The 13,905-nt window shown below is 35.6% G+C and overlaps 1 protein-coding gene across 1 annotated transcript in view; it reads right to left on the reverse strand.

Annotated features, from left to right (window-relative positions):
* The window catches only part of LOC128857595 (disintegrin and metalloproteinase domain-containing protein unc-71), a 287,365-nt gene that overhangs the window by 75,940 nt on the left and 197,520 nt on the right, over window positions 1-13,905 (reverse strand). The window contains exons 9-12 of the mRNA XM_054093346.1: window positions 9,077-9,241; window positions 6,110-6,254; window positions 5,683-5,854; window positions 1,883-2,002 (exon numbers count right to left, since the gene is read on the reverse strand). Of these exons, the coding sequence (XP_053949321.1) occupies window positions 1,883-2,002; window positions 5,683-5,854; window positions 6,110-6,254; window positions 9,077-9,241 (602 nt within the window). The remainder of the gene's footprint in view (window positions 1-1,882; window positions 2,003-5,682; window positions 5,855-6,109; window positions 6,255-9,076; window positions 9,242-13,905) is intronic.

Below are 13,905 nucleotides of genomic sequence, written 5' to 3' on the forward strand. Positions count from 1 at the left end.
TGTACGAGCCTGAATATATGTATTTGCGGAGCCGACCATTTCCAACTTTCAAGGACTACCAAGCATAGTCTCAGCTACCAATGAGAAAAATACAAAATAAATATTTTTCCTAAGCAAAAAGGGTTTTTTAAAACGTACATATATTTTATCCTAAGAAACCCCAAAAAAATGTTTAAAAATAAATATTAAGAAGAACCTAAAATATATCACATTGAACAAATTTTCCACATTAAACCAATTTTCCGTAATATATCTCAAAATTATACATTTTTTTAGAATTTTTTGAATTGACTTCTTATTACAAATCAAGAGTATAAATCAACTACAATAATTTTCAGAAAAACTTAACGCCTATGTTGATCGAAGTTCAATCAATTGACATGGAGTCGCGCAGTATAGTTTTGTTTTGTTGATGGTGGAAAGTGGGTTCCATATACTAAATTTGCTGGAACAGGAATTCAAATCTGTGCAGAAGGATTATGGTTCAATGGTTCATCAAGTTCGTAAATCATTTTATAAGATTAAAAAAGAAAGCAAAATTGGGACTATCCTCGAGAGCAGTTCGATTATAAAAATTATGCTCAGCATTTTCTTATGACCAGCTATAGTGGAAAGGCTGATGAGCTTGAGACGACTATTTTATGGGGTATGTTACATATCCATTCTCATCAAAAATATTCCAAAGTCTTCTGAATTCTTTCTCAAGAGAAACTAGATTAAACAGAAAATAATTTTTTGTGTTTTAAATTAGAAAAAATAAAAAATACAGGGTGCGCTATATTATATGTCGGTATGTAAAGGCGGCCGCCGTAGCCGAATGGGTTGGTGCGTGACTACCATTCGAAATTCACAGAGAGAACGTTGGTTCGAATCTCGGAGAAAACATCAAAATTAAACATTTTTCTAATAGCGGTCGTCCCTCGGCAGGCAATGGCAAACCTCCAAGTGTATTTCTACTATGAAAAAGCTTCTGTTAAAATTACTGCCGTTCGGAGTCGGCTTGAAACTGTAGGTACCTCCATTTGTGGAACAACATCAAGACGCACACCACAAATAGGAGGAGGAGCTCGGCCAAACACCCAAAAGGAGTGTACGCGCCAATTATATATATATATATTAGGGCGGGTCGATATAAAAATCGCTCATTGCTCTGTGAAAATCGTATTCTAGGGATCAAAATAACGAAGGAACCATACCTCTAAAACGAATTCTGATGTCCCCCAATTTGGGTCGAACGAAAAATCCCACTTTGACCCATTTAGAGTGCTCCAATCGCGTCCAAATGTATGACCGACCCCCACTAACTTTGGACGGCCGATCCACCCATACCAGTGGCACACGCCCTGGAACTCCCCTGGGGGGTTACGCATACAATCATTTCAAAATGTCACCATTTTTGGCCTTTACATGAGAAAAGAAACTAAAAAGTTCGACCCAAATTGGGGGACATCATACTTCGTTTTAGAGGTATTGTTCCTTCGGCAAAGTTTTTTTATTTTGATCCCTAGAATACGATTTTTACAGAGCAATGGGCGATTTTTTTGCCTCTCCACAAATCGACCCGGCCTAATATATATATATGTAAAAGCTGAATAACTTTGTGATTTACCAACCGATCGACTTCAACATACATGTTTTCGATACGTCAATTCAGTACAATTTCAATCATGGATCGCTTTACACCTAAACAAGCGAAATCGACGCTGTAAAACCCAAGGTGATGACAATCGCAGAAAAAGATTGCAGGTTGTGATTGCTAATAAAGGTGACCACCCTGTATCATTTGTAGAGAAGTGGTTAAACATTTAAAAATAAAAGTTATTATAATAACTATAAGCTAAAAAGTAATAGCAGCGAAACAAACTCTATTTGTTCTACTTACTTGCATTCATACTCCAATCCTTTGATCGATATAATAGTATTCGAATAAAGCTGATCAATGCCATCACTAACTGGTTGACGTTCGCCTTCTTTGCACTGAAGTGTGCCACACTGTACATTTCTAAAAAACAAAAAAAAAATACAAAGAAAAAGAAAAGAAAAAAATATTTCAAGGCATTTGGAAGGTTGAAATTTTAGGACTGGTGCACCATGAGTTTTGCTATCACTAAATATATTGGAATAAATTATATTTTTTGTTATAGTATTACTATATAATAATATGCAATATTTGCAATATTTGTTCAGTAGTATGTATAAACAACAATTTCGTGCATTCGTTATAATGCGCAGCATCATCAAGGAATAAAATGATTAAGAGTCACTTTAAATTATGAGTCACTTTAAATTAAAGAGTCACAAGAATTATGTGTAACTTTAAGCTTACATTTTATTATATTTAAATTCAATGAGCTATAAAACTTCGTACACAATATTTGGTTGAAAATATGTCGAGTTTTTATAAATCTAGTAAAAAGTTTTCAACTTGGGTTCATATGGTATTTATATTTAATTATTTTATAGCCATATATATTTATATTTATAAAAAGTTATTAAAAATTAAGCACAAGCAAAGTAGTCAAACTGTAACTCAGTATTTCAATTCAGTGAAAACTTTGAGTATTCCACTAATATAAGTGGTGTTATGCCTTCGCACTAAAATTTTAGTGAAAAAGTTGCACTGGGCTGAAGAGAATTTCTCTGCAATATTCTAATGTTAATTTTAGTAGAACATTTTTCTACACCCCTATCAATATTGTATCAGGAGGCTAATATTTTGCAACTTACCACTAAACACCAATAGCATTAGTGGAAAATTTGGCACTATTACTAGCTATCAGTGCAAACTGCGAATTTATTGCATTAATCAATCCCTTTTTGATTGGTATTCATTTGAATTGCTAAGCTTAAAAAAACAAACAAACGGTGTGGCTTATCAAACAAATTTTAATGAAATTAGATAAAAATTAAGAGACATTTCAAATATGTATGATAACTTAATTATGCCTGATATTATTTCTTTTTAATTATTAACCTTCCTACGGTCTTCGGGTCATTTTTGACCCATTTCAGGAAAAAAATTAAGTTTTTTCAAGAACCAAATTTTTTCAGGACTTGATGTTTCGTGACGTTTTCTACAATAATTTATTATATTTTATATAATAAGCGTAAAATTAAAAAAAAAAAAAATAATTTAGGCTCTGTCGCGTAGAAATTTTTATACATCTACGACCCTCGGGTCAAATTTGACCCAACGTATAAATCAGACGTTATTTGAATTAAATTTATTTGCTAATTGCAAATTTTGGGCTCAGCGGTTGTATTATTTAATCTTCTTTATTGAGTTCACAGTAAACATAAATTTAAAAGCACGTGCTTTGTTTGGTTATTCGACTATTTATTTCGTAACGATGAGTGATAGTGAAAGTGAATTCTCTTTGGCCGCGTTTTCGGATGATGAGGAATCATGTTCTGAATTCGAAGATCATGTTGAGGTTGCAGATTTTTCCGACAGTGATTTTAGTTTTGACGAAAATTCTCTTGTGCCTTCTGAAATGATGTCGTCAAAAAATGGTCGAATAAACTTTTCAAAAACCCCTCTTGTAACAAGTGCCGGAAGAGCTTCAAGAGAAAATATTATCAGCTTGATTCCTGGAATAACGCGTTACTCGTGCTCACGAATTACCGAAAAAGAAATTTCTAGCTTTGAACTTTTTTTCCACCTCCTTTGATACGTATGATATTGACCTACACAAACATTGAGGGAAAACGAATATACGGTAAAGAATGGCTGGATATTGAAAACATCGAACTATTTGCATTTATTGGATTGCTAATATAAGCTGGCGTTTTTCGCTCAAATAACGAAAGCTGTGAAAGTCTTTGAAGCCCTGAAACCGTAAGACCAATATTCATTCGCTGCAACTATGCCTTTGAAGACTTTCAAAAAAATATCGAGAGTGATTAGGTTCGACAACAGGGAAACTCGAAGTGAACGAAGATCGTTGGATAAATTTGCTCCTGTACGTGATTTGTGGAATCAATGAGTTGAGATATTACCTAAGCTTTACAATCCAATGGAAAACGTGACCATCGATGAACAATTAGTAGCTTTCAGAGGAAGATGTTCATTCCGCCAGTACATGCCAGCAAAGCCTGCAAAGTATGGAATCAAATTTTGGGTACTTTGTGATTCAACAACGAGCTATGTTTGGAACATCTAACCTTACACTGGCAAGGCAATCGGAAGAACCCCCGAAAAAAATCAAGGCATGTTCTTGATTTGATTGAAGGGCTAAAAGGACATAACCTCACAACCGACAATTTTTTCACGTCTTATCAATTGGCACAAAAATTATTAGAGAAACGTATTACGATAGTAGGAACAATACCCAAAAACAAGCCCGAACTACCACCAGACTTAGTGAAGATAAAAATACGACCTCTAAATTCATCAATCTTCGCTTTTACCGAACAAACAACTCTCGTTTCGTACATACCTAAGAAGAATAGAGTTGTGATTCTACTTAGCACTCTACACCATGAATCAAAAATTAGTAATCGTCGGGATAAAAAGCCAGAAATAATACTGGACTACAATAAATGTAAAGGTGGTGTAGACACATTGGACAAAGCTGTAAGCGGTTACACTTGCAAACGAATGACAAAACGGTGGCCTCAAGTAGTGTTTAGTAACATAATCGACATTTCAGTTTATAACGCTTTCGTTTTATTCAAATCCGCCAACCATACCTGGAAAGAGGGCTGTCTTACAAAGCGCCGTTTTTACTTGGAAAACCTTGGTATGCAGCTCGTAACACCCTATATAAAAAAGCGACAAACTTTACCATTTTTCACTTGAAATTGCCAAAAAAATACGAAAGGATTCTCAACTGGATGCACAACCATCATCTTCAGGTCAATTTGGAAACACGTCGGGAAAGCAAATATCTATTGTAAAAGAAGTCGATGTCAACTATGCCCAAAAACTGATAACAAAACAGGATTAGTTTGCGACATTTGTAATAAATATATATGTAAACAACATTCTAAAACTATTACTTTGTGTACAAACTGTCTAAAATAATTTATTTCTTTTTTCTTTCATTATTAAATACACTTTTTATTTAAAGCTTTCGTTATTCATGAATATCGTTTTGTTATTGAATAAACGTTTTTGTTAAAGTTTGTATTATTCACATAAAAATAAAATAAAAATTTTCATAAATATGTATTATATATATAAAAATATATTTGGACTTTTATTTTTATTTAAGATACCCATTTAATGGAAAAAAACCTAACAGTAAAAATAATCAAAAACCAAGTGTAAACCTTGAAAATATAGTACTGGGCCAAATTTGACCCGAAGTCCGTCCGCGTCAGTTAATTTGAAGACCGTAGGAAGGTTAAAAGATGTAGCGAAAAGGCACTCTTTATACTATTTCCAACAGAGAGCGATCAGATTATGTTAGATGAAATTGAGAACATAAAGTTCCTGGGACAATTTTGCTATTGTTGGTGTCGTTATTAATTCAGCGCGATTGAAGCTGAATGAACCGCAGAAAAGTTGAACTACGTTAATTTTTGAAACATTATGCGAAAATAATGCACTTTTTTACTTCATCCAACTTAAATTTCTGCAGTAATATAAAACAATCTTAGCTATGTTATCTTCACAAAAATCAACAGGTATTTTCCCATTGCATTCATTTTTTTGTTTTTGGTTTTTGTTTAACTTACTCTGGCTCGCATTTGATATAATGTTCATTGGAATCACGCCCACAATGCCCGTTGATGGAACCCTTTGAGTTGAATTGCTCATAACATTGACGATCGGCTGCCGAGCCACCATAGCCCCAAATCGCTTCGCATTGCAAATTCAAGGTGGGACAGTCACCTTGAAAGCAATAACCTAAGAAAAGTTGATTAAGTGGATTGCAAAAATTATTTAAAAACATAAATATCCTAAGAAAATTAGAGGATTACATTAGTTTATACTTATTATTTAAAGAAGAAAAATTATTTAGGTAAACATTTTTATACCAAAGCAAAAACGTCTATTAGTGATTTAACAGAGAGGCATTTGCTTTTCTTGATATTATTAGATTATAAATATAGTGAATATTCATAATAATATAAGAATAAGTTTATAACGTTTCTTTCTTACCTGACACTCCCGCTTTGGTATGTCCGCACGGCGAACCGTTCTTTTTAAAGACATCTGCTGGGCAGTGACCAATTTCACCATCACAATATTCTGGCAGATCGCATTCGTTGTGCGAATCACGGCAGATGTAGTCCTTCGGACGTAGCTGAGCGACAAAAAGAGAGGAGAAAAGTTAATAAGAAATAAAAAAATAAGAGGATGTAAATAAAAGAGTAAAAGAAATCTTAGAAAATGTTAAAGATGATCGAAAATTTACTTATTTTTAAAGTGCCGGTAATAGGATTAAAAGCCAAATTTAGTATAACACTTTTTTGATATAATATAAGAAAAGTAAAACTTCTTAAAACTAAAAAAAAGCCAACACGAGATTGAAGTTGAATGAAGAAATGTCTTTAATATCGTTACAAAATTTATTACAAGACCTATTTTGAAAGAAAATTGATTGAGGTATGGAGTTTGTATGATTGTACAGGGCGAAAAATAAATAAAATAAAATAAAATAAAATAACTATAGGAGAAGGATTTACTAACAAGTTTTGAGATTTTTATTTTATAACGAGAGATTTTGGCATTTCCGACAGCAAAAACATATCTGCATATATGCAAGATACATACATATCTATTGCGGTGCCAGGTCGGACTAATCAAGAAAGATATTACGAAAATGTTGACTGAAAGTACTCAGCCCTATACCAATTTACAGGAAAAATCGTCTTAGAGACTCAAAGGCATTATTATTTTGGATAGCTAAAGAGACAGTTAAAATAATTTGCAGAATAGGTTAAGTTCGGTTAGCCAGATTGCTTATCTCAGACAAGGCACTCGGTTTGCCCTAAGGCCCATTGTGATACCTGTATTTGATTTTCATCCTCTACGTAAGTTACTTATACTACTTAGATCTTTTCAAGAAGGTAAATAGTCCCTCCAGTGATATATTTTGCAATTTTCCCAAAAATTAAATGGAACAGGAGGTGAAAAAAGTATTTTCGCAGCTGTGTGGGTAGTATCTTAGCTCATGCCCGAAGGCTTCCTCAGTTGGCAATGATATTAGATATATTATTTAGTTTGAGGAAAAAGAAACCCATTATTAAATAAGCCAAAAATGCGCGTCATTAGCTGTTACCGTATCGGTAGCATAAACACCATTTACAATTTTAGACTGGCTTACGTTTTCGCCTTTATTAAGAAAAAACTATAATTTTGGTATCAAGTTTTTTTTGTTGATTTCCATTCTTAACACTCTGTCACTCACAACGGAATGGGGTAAACAAAAAACAGCAAAATATTTTGTTTAGTGCAAAATTCCACATGGACAGCAAGCATTGACTTTAAATTGTTTGATCGATACTTTACGAGATATCGCTCACTACAATTATCTACTAAGAAAATAATGAATTTCTGTTTCCCAAAACTAATATACGATATCTGATATCTTCAGATATCAGCGAAAAGCGTCAACATTTTTTACTTTTCGAGCTTAACAAAGCCGTTTCTTATTTCTGACAACTGACCGACCGATGCCAATTAGAAATAACAAATGCCGTTAAGCCCTTCTCCACTTGGTTGCGGGATCGTCGGTAGGAACAGTCTACTCAGCTCTTTACCTCGGCTAGCAATCAGTTTTGTGTGTTATTCTTAAGTTAGGCTCGAGTTCCAGCGTGACAGTGTAAATAAAAGCTCATTTTATAGCTTAGTTATACCTCATTTGTCCGCCAACAGGTAGGCATTCTTACTCCTACATTTCTTTCTGTCTCTTTCCTTCTGAAAGTACGCCTCACTTCCCTCTTGAACTTACAATAGCGTTGATCTCGTTCGTAGAACGGCATACATAATCCAGCTCTGCTCAATTGTTTTTTGTACTCACAGAAGTCCAACAACTTTTCCAGTGGCTGCGCATAAAAGAATACAATTTTATTCTATTTTGGAGAACCAGGTTCTGAAAGTGTTGAGTTGTGACTCAAGCAATTCAACAACAAGCTATGCTTATGTCAATGCCCGTTTAGTTCTTGTTATGCAGAACCGGGATAGAATCACGGCTGCCAAATCAATGTAAACACCTACTCGTATAGCCAACGAGCAATCTGTGTTTGTTACTAGTACCAAGTAATCTAGTCGGAAATTGCCTGAATTCTCTTTCGTCTCCTTTACTTCTTCAAAGCCGCTCAAGCGATTTTCACCGATTCTTTCTCGATTAGGGTTCCCTTAGAAACGGGACTTTGCATCAGTTCAGTATGAACTGGGTTAGTGCACAAGCATGCAAATTTGTGAGATCCTTCTGGCCACATGCTTATCGAAGGCTAAACAAGTCGCAGCTCTCAAATTTTGTAGGTATTCTTTCCGGACATTTTCAGTTAGCTATCCATGTGGTGGGACTTGATAGTGCTTCGGAAACTCTCTGCAGTTGCTATCTGGAGGATGAGGGCTACGGTCATACACCTTGGTTCTTACATTTTTGGCTACAGCTGCGGATATAGCAGGTGAGATGCCACACACCTGACTCATTTCATCAGTAGTATAAATCAGTTAACACAACCGCAATAAGGCATCGTTTGATCTTCTCCACAACCCATAAAAATAATTCACTTTCAAAACCGCTTTTTATCCTTTCTTTCCTGTCCTTCCCTTTTAACGTTCTAAATTGTAAAACAACGAAATTTTTGTTGCTTATCCAAGTGAGCCCTGGCTAACCTTTTAGTCTAGCCTAACCCATGCACAAACAGACTTGACTGAGTCTTCAGAGTTTACTGTGAGGCACAAGAAATTCCTTGGGGGGTGTAAGCGTGGTTTGTGAATGGTTGCAACACGTGCCCTATTATTATGAGGGATGTGGTTGAAATGTAGAACATTTTTTATACCAGGGTGCGTTGTCACGATATACAAATATTTTACCTCTAACTCCACTTTACTTGTACCACCATTTTATGCACAAAAGTCATTTAAATATATCACTAGAGTACGGATACTTACTCGACACTGATCACAGCAGGCACCGCTGGCACACTGCGCCTCTGATTTCAGTTTGCAAGTGATGCCATCGCAGCACGAATCCAAGGCACACTCCTCGAAAGTGCCACAGTCACATTCTTCGTCCTCTTCGACGATCTTATTGCCACAATTGCGGCGCATTTCGATCTGAAACGGCAAAGAAAGAGAAGGTTTTAAATTCATAAAGATGTACTAGAAAAAAAAATATATATATACATAAATTGGAATATAGTTTGTTAATAAAATAATTGCTATAAATCAAGTATTTTCTCTTTAAAAAGTACACTTCGCATTTACTCTCTTCAAGAGAGAATTTTAGTAAATATTGGCATTAGTCTAAGTAACCATACCTAAAGTTCGAAATTTGCCGCGACAGCAAATATTTCTTGGCTATTTTCAGCAAAATCCAATTTGATTTTTTTTAATATTCCAATTTGTGAAAAAGCGCTTACATAATCCAATTATGGTGTCACCTTGATGCTCGAGTGCCAGAATGCAACTCAAAAATGTCAAAAATAGTTTCAGCTTTTTATATCTGCCACTAATTCAGCAGTGCTATCGCGTGTCACGCGTGTTACTGCCACCAGTTTCACTTTGAAACTGCAACCTCCAAACTGCAGTGAAAGTCACTCATACGCCAGCGTGGCTGAAGGAGTGAACGTGCCAGCGGTAGAATGAGGACAGCAACGGCTGCCGCGGCGACAATAACGCGGCAAAACAATACAATATGAAATGGCAGAGAGAAAAAAACAAAAAGGAAAATGAAATCGGAAAGAAAAACAGAAAAGAGATTTTACTAACAGGATTTGAATGCAGTCGGCCGGGCAGAGGCTGTGCGGATGAAGGATGAGTGCATGTGGTAGTGCTGTGGGCAGCACCGAGGGCAACTCGGTATACGGGGCTCGCAATGCTAACGCTTGAAGTGTTGTTGTTTGGTACCGTTTGGGTGTCGATGCTGCGTTCGGGGCACAATTAACCTCAGCATGCAGCAGACACACACACACACACTCATACTTACTATAATAGCTGAAAAGCTTCGAGTGTCTAGAGGCGCAGCGAAAGCTTAGCTGGGTTACGCGTGTGAATGCGAACTTATGTACGTGTGTATGAATGTGTTGGAACAATAAATAAGAAACGAGCCAACGAAATTGCCACGAACGAGGTCGCTGCGTTCACACATGGCTGCGGCTAAAACAAGGGGAACTGAAGAGGCACACGCACTGCCAGTAAATACATGCATACATACATATATGAATATGCATTGACAAATGCTCGCGGATACATATAGAACAAAGTTCAAAAGCACTCCGCTTCTGTGGCTACAAGTGCGGGTAGAATATGCTTGTGGGTAGGCTCAGCGACGTGAATACTTCAATTGGCGTGTGAGGCGAATATCAACGAGTTTTGGAAAAGCTGAAATATGATACGAGTATGGAAGAAAGTCGTCAAAAACAATCGAAAAAAAAATTACATAGAATTGTAACTGGCAAAGGTAATGAGTCGCAGAGATTGAGATACAAGAAACGACTGTCAGCCATTGAGGCAGTCACCAAGACAGCCCGTCTATCTTCAACACATACGTCACTTTTTTTTATTCGTGCAAGCCACTCAAGACAAAGGAGTCAGTTATGCAAACAAAGCCACGCACACACACATATAAACAGACAGTGGCGAGCACAACTGAGTGCATGATGACTTTTGACGCGTCTTGAGTTGTAGTAAAAAAATATGTAAACATTTTGATAAAAATTTCATATTTTATTAATCTTAACAAATAAGTATTAGCGATGACATCGTTCAATGGTCGATCATGAGCACTTCTACAGGTAAATTAGAAAAACCTTCGATTCATTAATTCCTGTTGAGAGCGTCGAGATATCTATGTTAAAGGTTGTACAGCAACACTTTGCTCTACAGCAGCAGTACCCTCAACAGAACGCCCAGTTTTTGGTTTGCCAGTCCTTTTTCTAGCCAGTTTTTACAAATTTTTTCACTAACCTTTGAATTATCGATTCATTCGTAAGTTTATTTCCTCAAAAAAATCACGAATTTTTCGATATGTTGTTCTTAAAGATCAACCATTTCCATAACAAATTTCAATGTCAGTTTCATGACATAAAAAAAAGTTAGCGTACTGACATCTAGTCTTCATGTTTGGGTTCCTTTAAGGGGGGGGGGGTAGGGTTTTTAGGGTAAAAAAAAATCGATTTTGGTTTATTTGAGAAAATGAATGTACATAATCTCAAGAATGTTGTGTCCAAATAATTTTAAGTCAATCGGTGCAAAACTCACAAAGTTAGAGCATTATAACCGTTGGCCGCTCCGACTCGGCTACCTGCTATAGAAAACTTTAAATCGATTTTCTGGAAAACGACGTTTTTTAAGTCGGTGGACACTTTTTCTCGGAATCTACTCGGCCGATCTTCCTGAAATTTTGTACACACTTTCTCTACATAATTACCGAGGTAACCCTGGGAGGTTTTTTTTCTTTCAATTTTTATTTATTTTACAATAAACAATATTATGCGATTTATCGTCTAAAAATCGCACTTCTACTTCAAATGTTAAAAAAAATTGGTAAAAAATTTTTTTTAATAAAAACTCGACAGGGTTACCTCGGACAATTGATTATCTAATGAAAACTCTTTGATTTTTTGATTTCAGATGATCCAATGCTGAGAAAAACTGTCCACTGTCTACATGAATCATCTTTCCAAAAATAATTCATAAATAAGTGCATATTTTTAGTGGAATTAACCCTACCCCCCCTTAAGGAAGGCTATTCGTGTTACAATTTTTCGTTATTCTTCTTTTTTTTTTGAATTTTTTGAAATACCTAAGAAAATATTTAGGTATTTAAATTTTTACTTTATCATATAAAAATTCACAGTGCTAAAAAACTGTCTGCTTGGACATTTTATAAAGACTCAGATTAAAAAGTTTAAAATTTAAATTAGTTATATTTTTTATGTTTTTAGAATGAGCAATGTTTAAAGAAAACTACCAAAAAAATTTGAACTCGAAAAATATTTCAAATATTAAAGAAATTATCGTGCACTCAGTTATGCTCGCCACTGTGCATTTTCATTTTTACGTGAAGCACTTAAAATGCCGCTAAGCTAGCTAGTGCAGAGCTAAGCATGCGATGACGCCATATGCATTGGCGAGGACGGCACTAGCCACATCAACCAAAATGAAACCAACAACAATTTGCATCTCCAACTGATGCTGCCTGCCGCTGACCTAGTGCCAAAAAAACAAGACAAAAGCCAAAAGTGCTGCACTTTCACGCCAGAAGCATTTCGTCGTTGACGTTGAGTGGTTTTTCATGCCAATGTGTTCACGTGTGTGTGAGTGGATTGTGTGCTGCCACTTCGTTTATGCAAAAATTGTCATCATTTCTCTACTGCAGTTGCTTGCTTGCATGTTTGTTTATTTGTTTACTTTTAGCTATGCACCAGCGCTATTCTTGCACCATTTGTCTCCGGCATTGTTTTGCATATTTTCCAGCGAATTCAATAGCTTGTAGGAGGAGAGGGAAATTGCATGAGAAATCATACGTACACCAAGTGCTGACTGTGAACGCAAACAGCGCGTCGCGCCAATACTTAGTGCCACAGGGGTGTGACTGAGACAGCTAACAATTTGCTTGCCTCAAGTTGCATGTTGCATGTCGTAGCACTGTCATACACGTGCCTGCTGCATTCATCTGGAGGCAGTACTCTTGATCGTGCTTCTTTGTTGTTGTTATTGTGCGAGTAGTAGCTAAAAATGGCACAATGTACACAAATGCTTTTGTTTTCATAACTTTGTTGTTATTTTCGTATACTTTCAATACCTGCTTTTTCAAGTCTCGCTTGCATGCGATTTCTTTCTCAGTAACAACCTTTTGTGCGCAATTTCGGATTCGTTATTTATTTAAAGAATTTTATTTGTCACCAAAAGATTTTAAGATTTTTCTGAAATCACACTTAGAAAGTATTTGTATGTAAAAGCTTGCAGTATTTTTATTGTATGCGGTACTAGTTTTGTGAGTGGTTTTGACATACGTGGTTAGGGATATGATCAACCCAAATTTTTTTTTATACTAAAATATACCTATAAATATAGACGATAGACGAGGAAATGACTGTATCACAGCGAGTTAGAGAAGCTTTGACAATTTAATTATATCTTACTTATTTTTAATAAAATATAAAAGTAATAAAAAAAATTAAATGAAACAGTTAGCGAGAAGCAGGCGAAAATCGAAAGAACCAGCACCCGAAAGTTGTAAAATTTGTTGACGTAATTTTGATCGATGAAACCTACTTAGAAGCGAATTCAAGCACCCTTCAGGAAGATGTAAGGCGTAACACTTCAAAATCCTGGTACTTCAATAAATATTGAAAAGTTGGCTAAGTATTTTGTGTGGCAAAAAATCTGTCAATGAGGCCAAAAGATATTTTCGTTTGGTGCAACTGATACAATAAACTTAGAAATTTACATTAATATTAAAAAAAATTAATATAAAAAATCTTGGCACTCCGTTTTTGCCAGATTTAGTTTCGGCTCACTATGCGGGATCCACCATTAACTTCCTACAATCCAAAAGCATTAATTTTTCACCCGAAAACAATGAATCCGCCAAAGTCAATTGCCTATAAATCTCTACATTTCAAAGTTTTTAATGTTTCTAATTAACCCGTCGGCTGTTACGTGGGCGGAAAAAGGGCTATTGCATCTTCTTCTATGAATTAACTTACGGGCCAGCCTGTGGTTTCACGTAATGCTATGCTTAACCTATTCCGTATCGTTGCGCTTAGTTATTG

This window comes from Anastrepha ludens, chromosome 3, assembly GCF_028408465.1.
Source record: "Anastrepha ludens isolate Willacy chromosome 3, idAnaLude1.1, whole genome shotgun sequence".
Taxonomy (NCBI): Eukaryota; Metazoa; Arthropoda; class Insecta; order Diptera; family Tephritidae; genus Anastrepha; species Anastrepha ludens.